The sequence below is a fragment of the Crotalus tigris genome, unplaced genomic scaffold, assembly GCF_016545835.1.
Source record: "Crotalus tigris isolate CLP2741 ecotype Arizona unplaced genomic scaffold, ASM1654583v1 scf7180000020347.5012614909:4044961, whole genome shotgun sequence".
Classification (NCBI taxonomy): Eukaryota; Metazoa; Chordata; class Lepidosauria; order Squamata; family Viperidae; genus Crotalus; species Crotalus tigris.
This window is the reverse complement of record NW_024097978.1, coordinates 483,942-508,267: the sequence shown is the minus strand read 5'-3', so window position 1 is coordinate 508,267 and position 24,326 is coordinate 483,942. Positions and strand designations below refer to the sequence as shown.

Below are 24,326 nucleotides of genomic sequence, written 5' to 3'. Positions count from 1 at the left end.
TGGGGTTTTTCCTAACCCAAGTCCTCAACTACATGGAGGAATATGGGCGGGACATCCCCAGTGACAAAGCCCGCATCCAGATCGTGCAATCTGCCCTGGACGGAACGGCTGCAGATTGGGTGGTGAACTTGCACGACTCCAATGCCCCAGAACTCAACGACTTCAACCGTTTCATGTCCTCTCTGAGAAGACGATTTGAAGACCCCCTGGCTGATCGCAAAGCCCGTGAAAGGATAAAAACGATGAGGCAAGGCAAACGCCCTGTGGCTGAATATACACAAGAATTCTGGGCCACTGCTAGCAAACTGAACTGGCCAGAAGACATCCTTTTTAGCCATTTCAAAGATGGACTAAATTATGACCTATATGATGCTTGCCTGCCCCGAGGGGACCCACACCAACTTGAGGAATAGTACATCTTGGCAGAGGAAGCAGAGATCGACATATTGAAGAGACACCGCCGAGGAAAACAATGGAGCCGCTCCCCGCCTGAGTTGACACACGAACCAGCCAAGAAGCAAATGGGGTGTTTCAAGTGCGGAAGAGAAGAGCATCGAGCTGTAGAATGCCGCTCCAAAGCCCCCCAGCACAACCCAGACAGATCCCCAATCAGCAAATCTGGAAAGTCTTCAGCTAAGCCAAAAGAAACTGCCATGAGAATGATGGAAATTGCAGAACCCCCCACCCACCCACAGACTGTGCCATTGAATTCAAGCCTGGGGCAAAACTCCCGAAGCCCAGATTATACTCCATGAGCCCAAAGGAGAAGGAGGAAATGGAAAGATTCATTTAAAAAAACCTAGAGAGAGGTTTCATTGAGCCAGCCAAGCCTAAAGTGGCTGCCCCGGTCCTCTTTAGAGAGAAGAAGGATGGCTATTTACGCTTATGCGTGGATTATAGGGCCCTGAATACAATTAGTGAAAGCAACCTATACCCTCTGCCCCTCATGAAAGACATGCTGTCACACCTCTAGAAAGGGAAAAAAAATTTCTAAACTAGACCTAAGGGAAGCTTACTATCGCGTGAGAATTAAGGAAGGGGATGAATGGAAGACCGCATTTAACTGCCCCATGGGGTGCTATCAATTCAAAGTCTTGCCATTTGGATTACAAGGGGGGCCTGCAGTCTTTATGCAATTAATCAATGACGTTCTAAGGGAGCACCTGTTTAAGGGGGTCCTTGTTTAGTTGGACAACATTCTTATCTTCACCGAAACAAAAGAGGAGCATGTCAACCTTGTCAGAGCAGTTTTAAAGAAACTGCAAGCCGCCCACCTATATGCCAAACTCTCAAAATGCGAATTCCACCAGGAAAGGATAGACTATCTAGGTTATCGCATATCCCCCCAGGGCATTGAAATGGACCCAGAGAAGATCAGAGCAGTATTCGATTGGGTACCACCCCGCACAAGAAAGCAACTACAAAGTTTCCTGGGCTTTGTAAACTTTTACCGCCAATTCATCCCCTTATTTGCTCAGATAGCCTTGCCCCTCACTAACTTACTAAAAACAAAGGGAGCATCCTCAGTAAAACTTAGCCAGCCACTAACATGGACAATGGAGTGCCAAGCAGCGTTTGAGAGACTAAAGAGACTTTTTTCTGCCGAACTAGTACTAAGGCACCCAGACATGGATAAGCCCTTCATAATACAGGCAGATGCAAGTGATGTGGCAGTGGGGGCTGTTCTATTACAAGAAAACAATGATGGATTATTGCAACCCTGTGCATATACATCCAAGAAACTCACGGAAATAGAACAGCGCTGGCCCGTATTAGAGAAGGAGGCATACAGGATACGTTGGGCATTACTCACATGGCGACAGTTCCTTGAAGGCAACAAAATCCCTTCCAGGTGTAGACTGATCACAAAAATTTGGAAGCCCTGAAAACACCCAGGAAACCCAATCCCAAACAAGCCTGCTGGTCGCAGCCTTTTCACCAGTTCCAATTTAAGCTGAAACATTTACCAGGGAGAAAGAACTTCCTGGCAGATGCAGATATCTCGTATGCCCCAATATCACAGCGTGCGACCCACAGACTCTAAACCAATGATGGCAGAGTCACAACTGGCAGCACAGTAACCACCAGAACCCAAGCTAAATTAAAACCACAACTGGACAGCCAAACTGGAATTGAATTCCGGAAAATTTTGGAAACAGATGAATGGTTCCAGAAAAACAAAAATGTGTGCACAATGAGAGACGGGTTGCCTTGGGTAGGGGAAAAGTTACATATACCAACAATCCAAAGTGTCACTTTCATGCAGCTTTGCCATGACACAAAATCAGCAGGGCATTTTGGATTTGTAAAAACTTTACACTTAATTAAACGGCAATTTTGGTAGCCATCCATAAAAAAGGACATAGACAGTTATGTGGTCAGCTGCCCAAAATGTGCAACTGCAAAGAGGTTGCAAGGGAAATCGCCAGGACTATTACAAAGAGTGGCAAATCCCTCAGCCCCCTGGAGGGAAATAGCCATGTATTTTATAGTGGAATTGCCAGAAAGCAATGGGAATACTGTTCTATGGACGGTCACAGACTTGTTTTCCAAACAGGTGCACTTTATCCCTTGCCAAAAGATTCCCACCGCAAAAGCTTTAGCAAAACTTTTCATCCATTACAGATTGCATGGGGCACCCCAACACATCATCTCTGACAGGGGAATGCAATTTACGTCTACATTTTGGAAGGAATTTTTATCCCTCTTAGGGACCACTCAGGGACTGAATCTAGCCATCATCCACAAGGGGATGGACAAACAGAACGTTGTTATTCAGTACTTGAGCAATATTTAAGATGTTGTATTAATTTTCAGCAAACAAATTGGACGGACCTACTCCCTTTCACAGAAGTTGCCTACAATAATGCAGTCCACTCCAGCACAGGTTACACTCCTTTTCAAATAGCCACCGGTCAAAGTTTCAACCCCATGCCAGAATTAACCCCACAGGAACTGGCGATCCCATCATTGAAAGAATGGATGGAACAATTACAAAACACCTGGCCAATAGTCAGAAAAGCACTAGTTGAAGCTAGGCAGGCATACAAAGCACAAGGCGATAAAAAAAGGGTTGAGTCTACACCATTCATTATAGGAGAAATGGTTTACCTATCTACAAAATACCTAAAGTCCCTACAGCCCTGTAAAAAACTTGCACCAAAATATATAGGGCCTTTTCCAATTAAAAGAATCATAAACCCAGTAACAGTAGAATTAGAATTTCCCAAAAATCTCAGGCAAATACACCCAATTTTTCATTGCAGCTTGCTGAAAAGAGAGCGTCAGTCACCTTTACGGCCAAAAGCCCCCACCACCACCTCCAATCATGGTGGAGGGCGAACAACACTTCGAAATAAAGGAAATCCTTGACTCTAGGAGATATCATGGAGCAACTCAGTACCTAGTTGCCTGGAAACACCTCCCTCCCTCACAAAAAGAGTGGGTCCATAAACGTCATGTCAGAGCCCCAATGCTATTAAAGAAGTTTCACACAGAATATCCTAACAAGCCTGACTAACTTTTATACCTGTTTTGTTTTCTTTCAGGTGGATCTGTCTTATTTTTGAGGGGGCAAGATGTCAGAATCCAATTATATTTCATCTCTAGTTATCAATTATAGAAAAACCCATTTCTGCTTTCTATGGATTCTGTCATACGATGGAGGGAAGGGGGTGAACAAAGAGGCTTTATGGCCCTCACTTCCTTCAGTACACTTCAAAGGAACTGGATGTGTGTATCACCAAAAGGACTAACCATAACAATGGGGCTATTACCTTTCATGTAGTTTTCTCTGAAGTCTCCATCCAGCCGGCAGTAAGGAAAAGGGGGTGGGGGTGTAATGCCTGAGACTGTTGCTGGAAGAAGGGGGTGATTGGGTGGGTCTACTGGGAAACCCCTTAAAACCTTGAATGGGAGAGCTTGGACCCTAAGTCCTGTCTAGAACGCCTGCAACCATTTTCTCTTAATAAAGGATGCCTGTTGGAAGAATTATTCCAAGAGTTCTGTCTTCTTAAGATGCAAAGTGGGATGGGTCCTTACAGTTTTTTTGTGGGCTTCCATTCTCATCTCTATGGGTACAGTGACATTGTGCCCTCCTGCTACTGGCATATCTAATTGGCAAAAGGCCATTAGCACTTTAGCTCCTCTGAACCATGGGCCTAACTTTCTGATTAATGCAGGATTAACCAAGCATCTGGTGCAACCCGAGTCCAAAAAGGCAACCTTACACCATGAGAAGTTTGCTACCAATTCTATGTGGATGGTCACTGGGTTCACAGGGCGATTTACCAAGGGGTTGTCATCTGTGTCTGTTTCGCTCCTCAGAGGTTCTCAGGTCAGAGTAGTTGGACTTCTCACATCACTGTTTGATGATGGGATGAACTTGACTACTTTTACTCCCTCCAGTGCTGTTTCCCTGGCTCTTGTGCCAGTTTCACTGATTCCTTGGCAGGCCTTGAGATTGCTTTTTGGACTGGGCATGCAGCTCAGCAATCAGCAGCTTGGTGTTGTTCCTTTCCACACTTAAAACAACCAGTGCAGTGTTGGCATGGGCTCTGCTCATGTGCTAATGGCTTTGGGTCTTCCTTCTTTTTAGTCAGGAGAGACTTCTGCACCCACAGCTGGTTTGGTTTCATGATCAGGCCAAGTCAATCGCAACCTCTTTGGCCAGAACATACCAGCCATGAAGGGTGTGAGGGGCACCTCTAGAGATCCAGGTGTTGTAGACATCATAATCCAGCCTGCCCTGTAAGCATTCTAGCAGCATGTTCTGTGGCCATTTGGTCAACCTGCATGCCAGATCTCAAAACTCTTGGGTATAAGCAGCTGCAGGTCATCGGCCTAGCTTATGGTCTCAATCCTTGTTCTGGCTTTGTGGTTGGCTAGGGGGTCTTCAAAATGCTTCTGGAGTGCTGTCATGAAGTAGTCAAAGTTGCACAGCTCCAGAGTGTTGTCATTGTGGAGAGTGACCATCCACTCTGCTGTGTTCCCCTGCAATGCTATGGTCATGCACCACACCTTGGCCCCTTTGGTTGGCAGGTCTGGTCTGAACTCTTGTATGTAGGTACAGAAAAAATCCCAGCTGCTTAAGGTCTCTGCTGAATTTTCTCCTCCTTGGTGATACAGCCCAAGTTGGTGATGCTAGTTGGGCTGCTGGGCCAGTCATTGGCTTTAGTGCTGGAGCCCGTGCTGGTGCTAAGGGAACAGGTGCCACTGCAGCTGTGGTGGTGGTCATGGCCGCAGCATTGCCAGCTAGAACGTGCACTGGTTGGGCAGCTGGCAGTGACATTTGGATGAAAGCCTCATGTGCCTTGAGGTTGTTGAAGGCGCCCCTCAGAAATTCTATGGCTTGCTCCCTCAACACGTCTTTGCAATCCACTTCACCTGGGATCACTTCCTCTTTGACTTCCATATATTGTTCTCTCCAGCAGCTCCCATGCTCCCACATGTGAAAGTTACCGCAGAGAGCTTAACAGTAGTAAGTGTGAAAGAGATCTACACTAGGATCATCACTTGAATAATGTGCTGCAGCTGTCAACAAAGCCAATGCAGTTCTGGATTGCATCAACAGAGGGATAGCATCAAGATCATGAGAAGTGATAGTATTGCTTTATACTGCACTAGTCAGGCCACACTTGGAATATTTTGTCCAGTTCTGGTCATCAAGATACAAATAAGAGGTTGAGACTCTAGAACAGGGGTGTCAAACTCAATTTCATTGAGGGCCTCATCAGCATTGTGGTTGCCCTCAGGGGGGTGGATAGGTGTGGCCAGGGTGGGTGTGGCCTACAGGGTGGGCTGGATGGAGTGGGTGTGGCCTACTAGATGGGCATGGCCAGCTCTACATCATTCATGTCAAGGGTGCCTGTGCGGGCCTGGGCAGGAGTGGGACAGATCTGAGGGTCTCTGGCAGAAGTGGGTGGGACCAGGGCAAGTGCCAAGGCATGGGCCACTGGAGGACCCTCACTGTTCCTCTCAGGCCATGCGAGGGGGGCTGGATGGTGGTGCAGGCTGCCGGGAGCCCTGGACAGCAGAGGTCAAATGCCGAGCCTGGCCCTTGAGCACCTGCGGCATCAAGCCAAGCCCACTTCTCCAAGGGGGCACCCAGATGCACTTACCTCCTCCTCAAGGCTGCTGATGCTGTGTTTGCTCTCCTTACCCAGGTTGCTCATGATGGGTACAAGGGCAAAGTCAGAGGGAGGCCCATTCCCTCTCCATGGGAGGAGACCCGGCTTTGTATCCAAACCTTCCTTAGCAATAGGATGGGAGATCCCCAGGATAGGCCAGGAGGAGGGGGCAAGGGGATGGTGAAAGGGCAGCAGGGCAAGACTAAGGCAGAACTTCACTCAGACCCACCCTTTCCTTCTTTCCTTCTTTCCTTCCTTTCTTCCTAAGTACAGAGTGGTGGGAAAATATTTGAGATGAGGGAGGAAGAAAAATAGGCAAGAAAAGCAGCTGGGGAGGTGTTACCCTTCGTGAGGAATGAAGAAATGCACCATCGCCTGGAAGTGGCCAGCACATAGCCGTCACCTACTTCACAAATCTGGCTTGGTGGGCTCTGGGAGAGGGGATGCCATGAGCAGCATGAGAGTCAACATTACCTGCACAATGCCACCCAGCCCTCAGCCTGCCTGGTTTCAGCAGGCAGCAGGGCACTCTCCTCATAGCACGAAGAGGCTGAACTGGGTGGCACAAATCCAAAAAGAAGCACGATGCTGCCCAGCCCCCAGCCTGCCCAATTTTAGCAGGCAGCCGGGTGCTCTCCTCACAGAGCCAAGAGGTTGAGCCGGGTGGTGCAAAGCAAAGCTTGCTGCCTGCTGAAACTGGGCAGGCTGGGGGCTAGGCCGCATTGCACTTCTCATCAGATTCACACCACCTGGCTTAGCTCTTGGCGCTGTGAGGAGAGTGCCCCGCTGCCTGCTGAAACCAGGCAGGCTGGGAGCTGGGCGGCCTCATGTTTCTTTTTGGATTTACACCGCCTGACTCAGCCTTTCGGCACTGTGAGGAGAGCACCCTGCTGCCTACTGAAAACCCTTCCCCAGAGCCCATCAAGCCGGATATGTGAAGTAGGCAAGGGCCATTTACTGGCCACTTCCAGGTGATGGTGCATTTCTTCATTCCTCACAAAGGGTGACACCTCCCCAGCATGCACCCAGGGGGTGGGGCCGATGCAGCAGGGGCTGGTTCCTCGCTGTTTCCAAACGGCCTTGTGGAGCTAAGACTGAATGCATTTCAGCCTAGATGGCCACCACAAAATTGTACATTGGCTCCCAGCCGGCCTGGGCCAGGGCCAAGGCAGCGGGGGTTGTTCCCTCACTGTTTCCAGGATGGCTTTGCGGGCCACATGAAACCACTTCGTGGGCTGCATCCAGCCCCTGGGCCTTGTGTTTGACATGTCTGCTCTAGAAAGATCACAGAGAAGAGCAACAAAAATGATTAGGGGAACTGGAGACTAAAGCATATGATGAATAGTTAAAGGAACTAGGTATGTTTAGCCAAAGAAGAGAAGGTTTAGGGCTGACATGCTAGGTGTCTTGCAGTACTTGAGGAGCTCTCACAGAGATGAGGGGAGTCAATTTATTCTCCAAAGCATTTGAGGATCAGACTCGAAGCAATGGATGGATATTTGTCAGAGATCCAGTCTGGAAATAAGGAAAAATTTCCTGACAGTGAAAATAATTAATCAATGGACTAGCTTGTCTCTCAGAGTTGTGGGTGTTCCCTAATGGTGGTTTTCAAGAAAAGATTGCCCAACCATTTGTCCAGGATGATATAAGGTCTCCTGCCTTGGGCAGGGGGTTGGATTAGAAAACCTCCAGATCCCTTCCAGCCATATAATTCAATTCTATTCTGTTTAAAATGGGAAATTTGTTTTATCATAGATTCTGAACAAATGTTCCAGTCAGAAATTCTATTGTGTTTTGTAAAACAAACCTCAAAGCAGCTCAAGATTTTGCTTTATCCCTGATTTTTTTCTCTTCAATTGTGTTTGGTCCTCAGAAACTGCCTAGGCAAGTCCCTGCAATTTTCCTGGTAAAGTTTTTCAGAAATGGCTTGTCATTGCCACCTTCGTAGGGCCAAGAATCAGTGACTGGCCCAAGGTCAACCAGCTAGCTTTGTGTTCAAAGTGGAATTAGAACTCACAGTCTTCTGGTTTTCAGTCTGATGTTTTAACCACTACACTAAATTGACTCTCTAACCCTAAAATAAAACCTTCATAGCATACATACTTAGTTTCAAACTCAAAATGCTTGAAATGCTGCCCCTCAATCTTAAAACATATGGAATACTGAAGTTTTATTTTGCACACTTGTAATTTTGAATATAAAGGCCTTTCCTCACTTAAGCATTGTATCTACATATCCTGGCAGCATCAGTCTTAGGATGTTGCCTTCATTTCCTTTCCACATCGTAGCAGAGACACCCTTATATTATCCTTGGCTTTTTGAACTAGTTATTTTCCTACTTATTCTGAAGTAGGTTTTGCAATGGATAAAATTTTACATGGTTAACTAGCCATTCTGTTGATAGTGTTGAAGGGATAGGATTGGCTCAGAGTTCCCCAACATTTATGACTTTGCAGATTAATGGGGGAGAGGAAGATGATTCTGCATGAGCAGTGGGCAAATGTGCAAGCGTCAGGCAAGAGTGCTGTCAACCTTTGGCACATTCTAAAAAAGGAACTCCTGGCCCTTGATTTTACCATGAGTAAACCTTCTATAAGGACCCATAAGGTGACTGATGCTTTCTTTTCAGCAAGCTGCAATGAAAAATTGGGTGTATTTGCCTGAGATTTTTTGGTAATTCTAATTCTACTGTTACTGGATTTATGATTCTTTTAATTGGAAAAGGCCCTATATATTTTGGTCCAAGTTTTTTACAGGGTTGTAGGGACTTTAGGTATTTTGTAGATAGGTACACCATTTCACCTATAATGAATGTGTAGGCTCAACCCTTTTTTTTATCGGCTTGTGCTTTGTATGCCTGCCTAGCTTCATCTAGTGCTTTTCTGACTATTGGCCAGGTGTTTTGTAGTTTTTCCATCCATTCTTTCAGTGATGGGATCGCCGGTTCCTGTGGGGTTAATTCTGGCATCATTGGTTCATTTGGGGTTAATTCTGGCATGGGGTTGAAACTTTGACCAGTGGCTATTTGAAAAGGAGTGTAACCTGTGCTGGAGTGGACTGCATTATTGTAGGCAACTTCTGTGAAAGGGAGTAAGTCCGTCCAATTTGTTTGCTGAAAATTAATAAAACATCTTAAATATTGCTCAAGTACGGAGTTCATTTTTTCAGCCCCCCCATTCGATTGTGGATGATGGCTAGATGTCAGTCCCTGAGTGGTTCCTAAGAGGGATAAAAATTCCTTCCAAAATGCAGATGTAAATTGCACTTCCCTGTCAGAGATGATGTGTTGGGGTGCCCCATGCAATCTGTAAATGTGCTGGATGAAAAGTTTTGCTAAGGCTTTTGCGGTGGGAATCTTTTGGCAAGGGATAAAGTGCACCTGTTTGGAAAACAAGTCCGTGACTGTCCAGACAACAGTATTCCCATTGCTTTCTGGCAATTCCACTATAAAATCCATGGCTATTTCTCTCCAGGGGGCTGAGGGATTTGCCACTTTTTGTAATAGTCCTGGCGATTTCCCTTGCAACCTCTTTGCAGTTGCACATTTTGGGCAACTGGCTACATAACTTTCTATGTCCTTTTTTATTGATGGCCACCAAAATTGCCATTTAATTAAGTGTAAAGTTTTTACAAATCCAAAATGCCCTGCTGATTTTGTGTCATGGCAAAGCTGCATGAAAGTGACTCCTTGGGTTGTTGGTATATATAACTTTTCCCCTACCCAAGGCAACCCGTCTCTCATTGTGCACACATTTTTGTTTTTCTGGAACCATTCATCTGTTTCCAAACTTTTCCAGAATTCAATTCCGGTTTGGCTGTCCAGTTGTGGTTTTAATTTAGCTTGGGTTCTGGTGGTTACTGGTGCTGCCAGTTGTGACTCTGCCATCATTGGTTTAGAGTCTGTGGCTCGTATGCTGTTATATTGGGGCATGCGAGATATCTGCATCTGCCAGGAAGTTCTTTCTCCCTGGTAAATGTTTGAGCTTAAATTGGAACTGGTGAAAATGCTGGGACCAGCGGGGTTGTTTGGGATTGAGTTTCCTGCGTGTTTTCAGGGCTTCCAAATTTTTGTGATCAATCCACACCTGGAAAGGGATTTTGTTGCCTTCCGGAACTGTCGCCATGTGAGTAATGCCCAATGTGTCCCGTATGCCTCCTTCTCCCATACAGGCCAGCGCTGTTCTGTTTCCGTGAGTTTCTTGGATGTATATGCACAGGGTTGCAATACTCCATCATTGTTTTCTTGTAATAGAACAGCCCCCACTGCCACATCACTTGCATCTGCCTGTATTACGAAAGGCTTATCCATGTCTGGGTGCCTTAGTACTGGTTCGGCAGAAAAAAGTCTCTTTAATCTCTCAAACGCTGCTTGGCACTCCATTGTCCATGTTAGTGGCTGGCTAGGTTTTACTGAGGATGCTCCCTTCATTTTTAGTAAGTTAATGAGGGGTAAGGCTATCTGGGCAAATGAGGGGATGAATTGGCGGTAAAAGATTGCAAAGCCCAGGAAACTTTGCAGTTGCTTTCTTGTGCGGGGTGGTGCCCAATCTAATACTGCTCTGATCTTCTCTGGGTCCATTTCAATGCCCTGGGGGGATATGCGATAACCTAGGTAGTCTATCCTTTCCTGGTGGAATTCGCATTTTGAGAGTTTGGCATATAGGTGGGCGGCTCGCAGCTTCTTTAAAACCGCTCTGACAAGGTTGACATGTTCCTCTTTTGTTTCAGTGAAGATAAGAATGTCAACCAAGTAAACAAGGACCCCCTTAAACAGGTGCTCCCTTAGAAAGTCATTGATTAATTGCATAAATACTGCAGGGCCCCCTTGTAATGCAAATGGCAAGACTTTGAATTGATAGCACCCCATGGGGCAGTTAAATGCGGTCTTCCATTTGTCCCCTTCCTTAATTCTCACGCGATAGTAAGCTTCCCTTAGGTCTAGTTTAGAAAAAAATTTCCCTTTCGAGAGGTAGGGAAAAAAATTTCCCTTTCGAGAGGTGATAGCATGTCTTTCATGAGGGGCAGAGGGTATAGGTTGCTTTCACTGATTGTATTCAGGGCCCTATAATCCACACATAAGCGTAAGGAGCCATCCTTCTTCTCTCTAAAGAGGACCGGGGCAGCCACTTTAGGCTTGGCTGGCTCAATGAAACCTCTCTCTAGGTTTTTTTTTATGAATCTTTCCATTTCCTCCTTCTCCTTTGGGCTCATGGAGTATAATCTGGGCTTCAGGAGTTTTGCCCCAGGCTTGAATTCAATGGCACAGTCTGTGGGCCAGTGGGGGGGGGAGCTCATTCGCCCTCTCCTCACTGAAAACTTCAGCAAGGTCTCTGTATTCCTCTGGTATTTCTGTTAGTCCCTTTTCCTCTCCTATGAATGCTTTTTCTATTCTTGATTCTGGTAGCCCCCCTTGGGATTTTAAGTCCATAGGGTCCCCCTTCAGGAATTTGATTTCTGTCATCTTCCAATTTACCCAGGGGTTCCATTTTTTTTATTGAAATTTTTTGAACATTTTAAAATAAAATCTCTCCCCACCTCTCTCCCTTCCCCCTCCCATTAGCCCTCCCCCCCTTCCCAGAGCTGAGTACAGAGCTAAAAACAACAAAAAACATAAAAAATTAAATAAACATCAATCAATTATACATAAATCCTAAAAAAAATTTAAAACCCTTTTAACTCCATTACAATAAAATCAACAAATCTAAGCATAACAACTTTATACAATAAGTTATTCAAAAGCTAAATAATACTTTCTAATCCCATATTTGTTCTGAACAAAATTTACCCATCTTTTCCATACAGAATTGTATCTCTCTTTTGAATGGTCTTTCAGATAAGCTGATATTTTTGCCATTTCTGATAAATAAGAAACTTTAAAAAACCATTCCTCTAAGGTAGGCAAGGAGTCTTTTCTCCAATATTGCCCAATCAATAACCTTTCTGCCGTAATAAAATTCAACATTAAAATAATCTCTTTACTATCACAATCTTCAATAATATCTAACAAAAATAGTTGTGGTGTAAATTTTATCCTCCTATTAAAAATATTTTGAATATTCCACCAAATCTTAATCCAAAAAGCCTTTATATTTCTACAAGACCACCAAATATGATAATAAGTTGCATCCATACAACCACATCTCCAACATTTGGGCTGTAAATTAGAATACATACAAGACATCTTTTGTGGATCAAGGTGCCACAAAATGTTATAAAACATTTTATAAAAATTTTCTCGTAAATTTTGAGCTTGGGTAAACTTAACATTCCTAACCCAAATTATCTCCCATGTATCTAATAGAATCAGCTCTTCAAAATTTTGAGCCCACTTAACCATACAATCCTTAACTAATTCTGTTTCTGAATCCAATTCCACCAAGACATTATAAACTTTTTTTATATAGGCTCAATTTTGATATCTAATTTGTTTCACCAAATTGGCATCTTCCGCAATAAAACCCATTTTTTGATCTATACTCCATCTTTCTAATAACTGCCTATACTGAAACCAAGAATAAATAATATTTTCTTGCGATAAATCCTCCATCGATTTTAATTGCCACTTATTCCCTTCCCACTTAGTTAATTGCTTGTAAGAAATCCTATCCATTTTCACCCCTTTCCTTATCCCTTCTATAGCGTGCCCAGGAATTCCCCACAATGGTATTCTAGAATTTAACCTATAATATTTCTTCCAGACACGCAGTAAAGCAATTCTTAAAACATGGCATTTAAAGGCCCTATCCACCTTTTTATTATAAATTAAATACGCATGCCATCCAAATAATAAATCCCATCTTTCCAAGGAAAGTATATCTAAATTTGTTAAGTTAACCCAATCACTGATCAAAGTCAAGACCACCGCATCATAATACAATTTTAAATTTGGCACCTTGAGTCCACCTCTCTGTCGAACATCTTGAATAATTTTAAGCTTAACTCTTGGTTTTTTCCCAGCCCAAATGAATCTATTAATCCCCCTCTGCCATTCTTCTAAATTTGCCTCTTTCTTTAAAATGGGTATCATTTGAAACAGAAAAAGAAATTGAGGCAGAAGATTCATTTTCACTGCAGCAATTCTCCCTAATAAAGATAATTGCAATTTCTTCCAGTCATTCAAATCCTTCTGCATTTTAAGCCATAACACTTCATAATTATTTTTATAAAGTTTTGCATTAGAAGCAGTTATATAAACCCCCAAGTATTTTACCTTTTTTACAATTTCAAAATCTGTCAAATTAACTAACATTTCCTTATCCAAATTAAGCATATTTTTTGTTAAAATTTTAGTCTTATTATTATTGACTTTAAAACCAGAAACTTGCCCATACTGATTTATAATCTGCAACAATTCTACTACTGAATCAACTGGTTGAGACAAAGTTACAATCAGATCATCTGCAAAAGCTTTTAATTTATATTCTCACTTGTTAATCATTATTCCCTTTATTTTAGATGATTCACGAATTTTAATCAGCAAAATCTCTAATGTTAAAACAAACAACAATGGAGACAAAGGACACCCCTGTCTTGTACCCTTTTCAATTTGAAAAACCTCAGATAAGCCTCCATTAATTATAAGTTGCCAGGGGTTCCATTTTTTTAACCATTCCATCCCTAGGATCATTGGGCATTCCATGCCTGGGGTCACCACAAACATTATGTCCTCCTCATGATTGCCCAGGGAGAGGTGTATTGGTAGAGTGGCTAGGGTAGCTGGCACCCCCCCCCCCTGGTCCATCTAACTGGCCAAATGAGATTGGTTGTTCCAGTCTCCTCAATGGAATGCCCAGATTCCCCACTAGTGTTGGGCTAATGAGGCAACGGGTGCAGCTAGAGTCTATGAAGGCTTTCACCTTCATGGCTTTGGGCATCGGGGGAATTAATATAGTCACTGTCTTGAAGATGGGTGCGATGCATCCACTTACCAGAGGTTCGCCCTCTGAGCCGTCATCTGAGGCGTCCACACGCCCTGCGGTGTAGGCTGGAGTTCTTTCCCCCTGATGAGCAGAGGTGGGGGGTTCCGCAATTTCCATCATTCTCATGGCAGTTTCTTTTGGCTTAGCTGAAGACTTTCCGGATTTGCTGATTGGGGATCTGTCTGGGTTGTGCTGGGGGGCTTTGGAGCGGCATTCTACAGCTCGATGCCCTTCTCTTCTGCACTTGAAACACCTCATTTGCTTCTTGGCTGTAGCCAATGGTTTCACTGGTTCGTGTGTCAACTCAGGCGGGGAGCGGCTCCATTGTTTTCCTCGGCGGTGTCTCTTCAATATGTTGATCTCTGCCAAGATGTACCATTCCTCAAGTTGGTGTGAGTCTCCTCGGGGCAGGCAAGCATCATATACGTTATAATTTAGTCCGTCTTTGAAATGGCTAAGGACGATGTTTCTGGCCAGTTCAGTTTGCTGGCAATGGCTCGGAATTCTTGTGTATATTCAGCCACCAGGTGTTTGCCTTGCCTCATCGTTTTTATCCTTTCGCGGTCTTTGCGATCAGCCAGGAGGTCTTCAAATCATCTTCTCAGAGAGGACATGAAACAGTTGAAGTCGTTGAGTTCTGGGGCATTGGAGTCGTGCAAGTTCACCACCCAATCTGCAGCCAGTCCGTCCAGGGCAGATTGCACGATCCGGATGTGGGCTTTGTCACTGGGGATGTCCCGCCCATATTCCTCCATGTAGCTGAGGACTTGGGTTAGGAAAAACCCCAAGCGTGTTGGCTTCCCTTTGAATTTCACCTCCAACGGCGGATGTCTTGGAATGGATCGGTGCCTCCATTGTTGGTGGTAGTGTCTTCCATCCAGATTGTCATCTGTGGTTCGGTAGGGGGTGTGGACTACTGGATCAGCAGATGTCCCCGGGGCTGCAGGTTCTACTTCCCCCTCGGTGTCTCTCCCTTTGCAGCTCCAGGAGCTGGGGCGGCCGTAGGGCTCAGAATTCTCCTCTCCTAGGGAGCTGAGAGTTCTCTTCATCAGGTCAATAGCTTTCTCTAGGATCCAGTCTGAGTACGGTGCCCAGCTTTCTCCCTCTTCACTTGCATGCAGCGATTTCTCCATCTCCTGCTTCCATTCTGATTGCTTGGCCCCCCGTCTCATGGTCACCTTTGTTGATTCCTTTCCCCACTCGCTTTTCTTTCCAACGCCCATTGACCAGCGAGGCTTATGGTCCCATGTCTCCACCACTTCTTCTCCTGAGGAGTCTGACCTCTCGGATTCCAACATCTGGCAAGGTTCCAATTGGGTCAGCGGCTCTCTTTCCAGGGAGTTTTCCCCCTTTCTTGCTCCATTGTCTGACATGTTAATTTTTTGCAAAATCCCCCAGCAAGGGTCTCGCTTCCAGGTGGATTAATTTTGCAAGTCCTGTCTAATGTAAGGACCCACCCCACTTTGCATGTTAAGAAGACAGAACTCTTGGAATAGTTCTTCCAACAGGCATCCTCTATTAAGAGAAAATGGTTGCAGGCGTTCTAGACAGGACTTGGGGTCCAAGGTCTCCCATTCAAGGTTTTAAGGGGTTTCCCAGTAGCCCCATCCAATTATCCCTTACTTCCAGTGACAGTCTCAGGCATTACACTCCTACCCCCTTTTCCTTACTGCCGGCTGGAGGGAGACTTCAGAGAGGAGTACATGAAAGGTAATAGCCCCATTGTTTTGGTTAGTCCTTTTGGTGATATCCACATCCACTCCCTTTGAAGTGTACTGAAGGAAGGGAGGGCCATAAAGCCCCTTTGTTCACCCCCTCCCCTTCATCATATGACAGAATCCAGAGAAGGAAGAAATGGGGTTTTCTATAGTTAATAACTAGAGATGAAATATAATTGGATTCTGACAGTAACTGTTCTTAGGTGGCAGAAGGCTCTCATGTATTCCTTAGCTCTCCTCCCTCCCTAGGAATTTACCAACTCCCTCCCATTTCTGTTTGGCAAACTGCAAGCCAAAATCAGGTGCAGGCAATGATGAAGCAGAGTCACCTTTGACATGCTGACCCTCCAGAGGAATGATAGCCTTAGAATATAAACACAAGGGTGTACACAACATTAGACATTGCTTGTTCTTCCCAAAATTTTGCCTTACTGGGAATGACCTGGAAGATCAACATGAAATCTGCACACTAACCTAGCTGCCTTCATATCAGTCATTGCCACCTATTCTGCATTGGCTAAAAGGTAGTCCTTCCATAATACCAAATATTGAAATTTCCTCTTATGATTTCATAGTGCTCCTCTCCAGAGGGGGAGACACCTCTGTAGCAAGTCTGAGCTACGTAAAAGCTTCAGTAGAATGCAGTGGAATACTGGATGCACTCGCCTGAGGCTTTTTGGCAGCTGCAGTTCTACAGTAACCAGATTTATGATCTGGACAATTTTGAAGAGTCCTATGAACTTGGACCCCAGTTACTTATAAGGCTGCCTCAGGTTGAGGAATTTGATAGACAGGTGTACTTTATCTCCCACCATGAGCTACCCCTGTAGTGCCCTCTTCTTATCTGCCAGCCTCGTTTGTGTCTCCCTAGCTTTCTACTATGCTCTGTGCACTGCCACCCATGTTTCCTTTAAATTTTCTATCCATTCAGCCAATGATGCCAAGGACAGTTGTCCTGAGGGATTTATGGCATGGGTGCAAACTCCACTCCACTAGCTACCCTCAAAGGGGGAAATCCTGTACTTCTATGCACGGAGTTACTGTATGTCACTTCTTCAAAAGGCAGAAGTTCAGCCCAATTGGTCTGTTGGTAATTGACATAACACCTCAGGTACTGCTCCAAAACTGAGTGCCCCTATTCACAGGCTCCATTGGTACTAGGATGATAGGTGGAGCTAAGGCCCTGTGAGAAACCAATCAGTTTGAGGAATTTCTGCCAAAATTTTGATGTGAACTGCACCCCTTGGTCCGAAATGATGCATTTTGGAATTTCATACAGTTGATAGATATGTTGCAAAAACATCTTTGCCAGGAACCGGGTGGAGGGAATCTTCAGATATGCTACAAAATGTGCCTGCTTGGAAAACAAGTCTAATGGTGCAGATTACAGTGTTCCCTGCACTGTCTGGCAAGTCCACAATAAAATCCATACAGATCTAATTTGGTGAAGATTTTTTCTCTTGCCAAATAATCCGGAATATCCATCATCTGGGGGAGAGGGTACATGTTTTCTACACATATGCAGTTCATCCCCCTGTAATCTATACACAGCCTAAGGGATCCATCTTTCTTTTCTTTGAAAAACACTAGGGCTGCCATTCTTGATCTTGCCAACTGTCTGAACCCCCTCACCAAATTCTGGTCAATGAATGCTTGGAGCTTGTCCATCTCTCTGAGGGCCATAGAGTACATTTTTGGTTTGGGTATTTTGGCTCCCCGCATGATTTCTATTGCGTAGTCAGTGGATCAGTGAGGTGACCCTTTTCACTAAAAACCTAGGCTAGGTCACAATACTCTGCTGGAATCAGTGGCTCTAACCCATTGTCTCCTAGTGTATTCACAGTTTCTGCTTTCACTTTTCTAACTGCAGATGCATGGCTAGCTCTCTGCACTCTCCCTAGTGGCAGAGCCCAGTACCACTGCTCCATATACCAGGGACCCAATCGTCCCAGCAAGTACTGGCATCACTGGCTGAAGGAAGGGAGGAGATGGAGTGATTAGCAATTTCACTCCTCCCCGTCCCAGCCACCACCACCAGCACAGCACCCAGTGACATCACTCCTTTGATTTCTAGCCTGCCAAACCTCTCCCCAGCTGCTCACTTGATGGGCTGCTGAGTTTCCACTCAATCGGCTTGTCCACTCAACTGGCTGCTTTGCCTTCCACTTGCTTCCTCAGATCACATTGACTCCTGATGGGATTAGGGGTCCTCAGCTTTCACCGCCTTCCCCACATTCACTGCCCAGTGGCTCTTCAGCCCCTCCCAGGGAGCATCTCTCAGCCACTCCATTAAGCTTGTTGGCTGCAGCTCCAGATTTTTGCCTCCTGTTTGGGACGTGCGCCCACCGGCTGCACCCCTACCCTGGTCTGCAACATGCTGGGGCTTCTTAAGCCAAGATTTTCCCCAGCTTCTTCTTTTCCACCTCCTTGTCTGTTGCTGACATCGCAAGCTTACTATCCTCCTGGTGCTGTCCAGGTAAGCACTACCATGAGAACTGACTTAATTTCAACCATCCCAGTTAGCACATTCTGAAAAAGAAAGTCCTGACTCTTGATTTTACCAAGAGTAAAACTTTATTGGAAGATCCATCTAGGTATAGCAGAAGCAAAGTCAGCATAGGTAAAACCCCCATTCTTCTCTGAGCCACCCATAGTTCATTGTCCACCAATTAAATGTAGTTCTTTTGTTTTGGAAAAACAGTCTGCATCGTTTGAACAGTTCTCAAACTTGACCTTTGTGGGTAACTGTTCTCAGGCAGCAGAAGGCTCTCACACATTCCTTAGGCCTCCCTTTCCCTGGGAATTTACCAATCCCCCCTCCCATTTCTGTTTGGCAAACTGTGAGCCGAAATCAGCTGCAGGCAACGGTGAAGCTGAGTCAGCTTTGACACGCGCCCTCTGCTCGCACAAATGCAGCACATGCACACACGCTCACCCACTGCTTGTGAAAGTGGGGATGCATGTGTGCGCTTACCTGCCAGTTACATAGCCCTGTTCCAAACATCTCAAGGCCTAGTAGTGGGCCATGGCCCAGAGGTTTGGGACCCCTGGCCGAGCTCTTACTGATCATTAGTGAAGGCACACCTCTCCCCTCTGGTACCCATGCACTGACCTTCAGGTCTATTCTTGTTATTGCAGTAGATGAGTCCAGCTATTCCACTAGACTCTTCCCTCTTTGTGTACTAGGTCTCCAAACTGGCTTTGAAAAGGGAAAAATACAACTGGCTTTCTGCCAATTCACTGAACACCCACCACCACCCCTTAAATGCCAGCTGGCCATTATTGAGCTCCAACTGATATGGAACTTGTTACTTGAAGAGAGTTAACTCATGTTCAAAAGGAGCTTTGCTAAAGTTGGTTGGCATTGGTGCGAGGGAGGAGGGATGCAGTAAGAAAAGCTCAGTCACCACCATCCCATCATGCCATTCCACCCATGTAGTGTTGCAATTAATGAGTGGTTTTTCCAATGAACAGTACATTGAGGAAGATGGCCAACCCAAAGGGATGTAACAGCTCCTTTAGTGCAATTTATGCAGGAAATTAGGACAATGCATTCCAGCTGCATACACTGGTTTTTGAAAACACAGAAGCATTTGGCAATTGCATTACAGAAAGAAAAATCTAGGTTAGTTTTGTTTTTTGACAGCTTTCATCAGCTAGAAAATACTTTTACTCTACTCTGCTGAAGACTCTTGAATCTGCTAACCTTGGATACTCAGAGAAGGAAAACAGCTAGTATAAGATGGTGTGATGAAATAAAGGCATAATTATCCTTCCTGTTTTTATACTGCTTTCTCACTCCAAAAGATACACTTTAGATACTTTTCTTGAAAAAGTGGAGTGTTTGGGTTAGTTGTGCATATTAGTGTGTAAGATAAAATAGGTCCTTATTTGTGTAAGGTAAAATAGGTTCTTATATTAGCAATTACAGTAGGTGTCCATAGTGGTTTGCTATTTAAATGCTGAGTTCTCAGGAATTTTTTGTTTCTGTTGTCTGTTCTTTTTGTCCTCTGCACTGCTGGTATCAGTGTCCGTCGGGCATACATAATAAACAAGGAGATCTGCTCTCGTATTGTTTGCAAAGAAGATGAAGCCATGCAAGGTAAGTGACATGACAAAAAAGTATATTTTTATCGTGCTCACTTCGGCAGCACATATACTAAAATTGGAACGATACAGAGAAGATTAGCATGGCCCCTGCGCAAGGATGACACGCAAATTCGTGAAGCGTTCCATATTTTTTAAAGGAGTGAAAATGGAGAGCATTTCTTATAAACAATTACTTAATTGGGATGGGAATAATTGGCAATTAAAATCTATGGATGAATTAACACAAGAAAATATTAATTATTCTTGGTTTCAGTATAGGCAATTATTAGAAAGATGGGGAATAGATCAAAAAGTGGGTTTTATTAGGGAGGATGTGAATTTGATGAAACAAATTAAAGATCAAAGTCGATTTCATATAAAAAGAGTTTATAGTGTATTAGTGGAATTGGATTCAAAAACAGAATTAGTTAAATATTGTAGGGTTAAATGGGCTCAAAATTTTGATGAGCCGATTTTATTAGACACATGGGAGATGATTTGGGTGAGGAATGTTAAATTTACTCAAGCTCAAAATTTACTAGAAAATTTTTATAAAATGTTTTATAGATGGCACCTTGGTCCACAAAAGATGTCTCGTTTGTATCCAAATGTGCAGCCCAAATGTTGGAGATGTGGTTGTTTGGATGCAACGTATTATCATATTTGGTGGTCATGTAGAAATATAAAGGCTTTTTGGATTAAGATTTGGTGGAATATTCAGAAGATTTTTAATAGAAGGATAAAATTTACACCACAATTGTTTGTGTTAGGTATTATTGACGATTGTGATGGTAAAGAGATTATTTTAATGTTGAATTTAATTACAGCAGCAAGGTTGCTGATTGGGCAATACTGGAAGAAGGATTTTTTGCCTACTTTAGAAGAATGGTTTCTTAAAGTTTCTTATTTATCTGAAATGGCAAAAATTTCAGCTTATCTGAAAGACCAGTCGCAAGAGATATATATTTTGGTGCGGAAAAGATGGGTGAATTTTATACAGAATAAATACGATATTAGAAAGTACTATTTAGCTTTTGAATAATGTATATTTAAGGGTAAGCTTTTGAATAACTTATGTTTAAGGATGGTAATTTTTGTTTTTATGTACTGGAGTTAAAGTGTTTAAAATTTTGTTTTTTGGATGTATGTATAGTTGTTTGATGTTCATTTAAGTTCTATGTTTTTTGTTGTTTTTAACCCTGTATTCAGCTCTGGGAAGTAGGGGGGAGGGGGAGGGGGGTTGGGAGGGGGGGGAGTATTTTATTGTAAAATTTTATAAACTTTCAATAAAAAATATATATATATTTATCAAACATTCCCATATTAGAAAAATACCCAGAAAGAAATGATTGCATCTATTTTAAAGGAGGAAAAGTCATTCATATTAGAGCTGTATGGTTATATATTTTTAGTAACATTCAGTTGTCAGTGAGACAATTTAAGAAGCCAGCTTACAAATGGGAAAAGATGCAAAAATGCTGAATGTGCAGAATAGGCACAGGAAGTGGGGGGGGGGAGGGAGAGCCAGGATTTGTTTAGGTGATTATTAGGTAATACACTGATTCCAAAACAAGTATCTGGATATTCTCCAGTTGTGTTACAATGATCCTAAGAGTGTACTACACTCTTAAACAGATATAAAAATAAATAAAATGACAGTGCTCAGCAAAAAAAAAAAAAAATAGATCTGCTTGAAGATTTTCAAACTGCTCTGAATGTTGTGATATATGTTTAAAATACATATAGAAAAAATGTTTAAAATAATTGATTTATATTTGCTTTCCCTAAAATCGGGCAGACTTTTATGGAAATGAAATATCAGAGATTTTGGGACAAGTTCCTGTGAAACTGTCCTTAAAATATATGTAGTAATAATTAGAAACTGAACTGTCCCCTTCATATTTAGTCATAAGTGATTTTAATGCTATGGATCCATAAAATGATGCTTGCAAATGAAGCTGTATATATAAATTATGTCAAATGATCAGCTCTTTCTTTCTCTGGCCTGTTTCTAGAGGAGATTTGCCGTCACCTGGCTGGCCTCCAACCACGCCGCCTCCACCGCTCTGGTGAACCTCAAGGACCATCCTGCCGACGAGCAAAGGGCCAATCTCAAAACACGCTTGATTCTCAATGATCAGGAAACTGTAGGAATGAGAAGAATAAAGAGGAACTGAGATCATACTGGAAATCCATCCTAGATCTGCCTTTTCTCACCCAATTCCTGTCTCAAAAGGTGCTTCACTAGCACAGGGACCTTTCATATCAATAGGTCATCTCTGAGATGTTAGTACTTAGACCCTCATGTGCACCTGCTTCTGGGTTATTTTAACCTTGGACTCCTTATGTAAGTCCTACCCAAAAGCCACTTTAAAATATACATACGAAATACTTGTTTTCTCAGTGATTTCCCATCTAGTTTAGAGGCAGCTTCTTTACAGAAAATTCTCTGCAGATAATTAACATTATTGTATGGATGAAGTACTTATAGTCTATTCTTCATAGGGTTTGATTGTTTCTCTGCAAAATTAGAGTATATATTGAACCATATATTGAACTCACCATTTGTATGTCTTATGCACCTACCTGAAGAGGAGACACTGAAACTATGGAATAATAGAAAGTAAGAAACAATAATCTAGTCCTTCCTTCTTCAGTACAGGTGTCCCCTATTACAGCATCCCTGATGTTCCAATCTCTGTTTAAACACTTTCATTAAGAAGAATTTACTATTTCCTGAGGCCATTTGCTCTACTCACTGTTAGGATATTTTGTCTTGTCATTCAATCAAAGCTACTTCATTTATCTAACTGTTTTTAGTTCTGTATTCTGGAACAACTTTGAACAAGTTCTTCATAACAGCAGTCTTTCAGATATTTGAACAGCTACCATGTCAGCCTACAGTCTTCTCCAAAGGCACTTTCAACTATTTCTTGTAAAGTTTTCCTCCGGGCCCCTAATCACCTGATTGTTCTCCTCTGGACATGCTCTAGTTTGTCAGTATGACTGTCTTTCCTAAGACATAGAGCTCAGAACAGGATGTAACATTTTCTATAAAATCTGTTCAGCACTGAAAGAAAAGGAAAGAACTTTTGTGTCCTGCACATAATTCAATTTAAAGCAAGGTTTTCAGTTTTGCAAGATGTCTTCCAAAAATACTTTTCTAATTCTTGTGAGGTGGAGCCTATTTCTTGCCAGAAATTCCCCAGGCTCATAAATTTGTCCCATCAGCCACATCATTCCCATTTGCACTATCCCATTTGCTCACATCTGGTATTCTCCTCTCTTGGATCATATCCTTCAATAGGAAGACATGAAGAAATATTGCCTATGTCCCCAGTTAACGCTAACCTTAATCCAGTACATCACAGTCCCTTGAAGCATTTTCAAGAATGTAAAGAGTCTTGGGAGCCTTTTCATCACATCTAAAGGTGTGCCTCTAGAAGAGCACTTTTCTCCTCTTGATAGGCAGAATGTTTCTTCAGGCTCTCTGATCACTACTAATTGCTATTTCTCCTCTTTAGGTAGATGCAGATTCTTCTTTCCTTGAAGAATCCTGTTCCTTGGTTCCTAAGGTTGATGGCAACTGATGCTTGTCCAGGCATCCTGAAATATCAACAACAGGGATGCCATTGAAACTATACTGAACTTTCAAAGAGTAAGAGCTCTTTTTAAACAGTCTTAGTCTTAGTGCTTAGTCTCACATTCCTCTATATGGCTAATCTTTATCTATCTGGATATCTCCTGGAAGACTTCTTGGTACTATTGATCTGGTGCTGTTTACCTGTGTTCATTCCAATAATTTCTTATGGTTCTTTATAAGATAGTGAATCAACAGTTTGGATTTTGACTCCTTTATCTTCTCCACCAAAAGGGCAATCTGCCTGCAATTTTGGTGCACAATTCTTGCCATTTTCTGGGAGAAAAGGTAACATGGAATATTATCTTCAAGTCATAAGAGTAGTTTCTTCTATTTCCACTTTTCTCTGATACAATAAACAAAAAAAGTTGTAGATGACATTAAAACTGATAGGAATAGCCAACACCCCAGAAGATAGGGTCAAGATCCAGATGGATCTCAACAGACTTGAACACTGGGCCTCATCTAACAAAATGGAATTAAATGGTGAGAAAATAAGGTTTTACACTTAGGCAAGAAAAATATACAGGCACAGATTAAACCTGATTAAATAGTAGTCTGGTAGAGGGATCTTGAAGTCCTAGTGGACAATATGAGACAGCAGTGTGGGCAGCAGTCAAAAAAGCCAACAAAATCCTAGGTTGTATTAACAGAGGGAAAGAATCAAGATCACATGAAGTATTAATCATCATCATCATTTTAACTATTATCTATCCACTGTAGGATGATGGCCTCTTCCGCACGTTTCCAACTTATACAATCCTGAGCTTTCTTTTGCCAATTGGGCCCACAATACTTGCTAATGTCATCGATCCATCTTGTTTTAGGTCTC

The 24,326-nt window shown here is 43.2% G+C and overlaps 1 protein-coding gene and 1 non-coding gene across 5 annotated transcripts in view; both read left to right on the top strand.

The window, feature by feature from the left end:
* Positions 1–23,861, top strand: part of MFAP5 (microfibril associated protein 5) — a 103,022-nt gene extending 79,161 nt beyond the window's left edge. For all 4 annotated transcript variants that reach the window (XM_039366643.1, XM_039366642.1, XM_039366640.1 and 1 more), the window contains exons 7-8: positions 19,794–19,867; positions 21,870–23,861. In XM_039366643.1, the coding sequence (XP_039222577.1) occupies positions 19,794–19,867; positions 21,870–21,991 (196 nt within the window). In that variant the 3' untranslated portion in view covers positions 21,992–23,861. The remainder of the gene's footprint in view (positions 1–19,793; positions 19,868–21,869) is intronic.
* Positions 19,901–20,007, top strand: LOC120318706. Its single transcript, XR_005559572.1, has one exon. It is a non-coding gene; the product is annotated as a U6 spliceosomal RNA (small nuclear RNA).
* Positions 23,862–24,326: the final 465 nt, after the last annotated feature.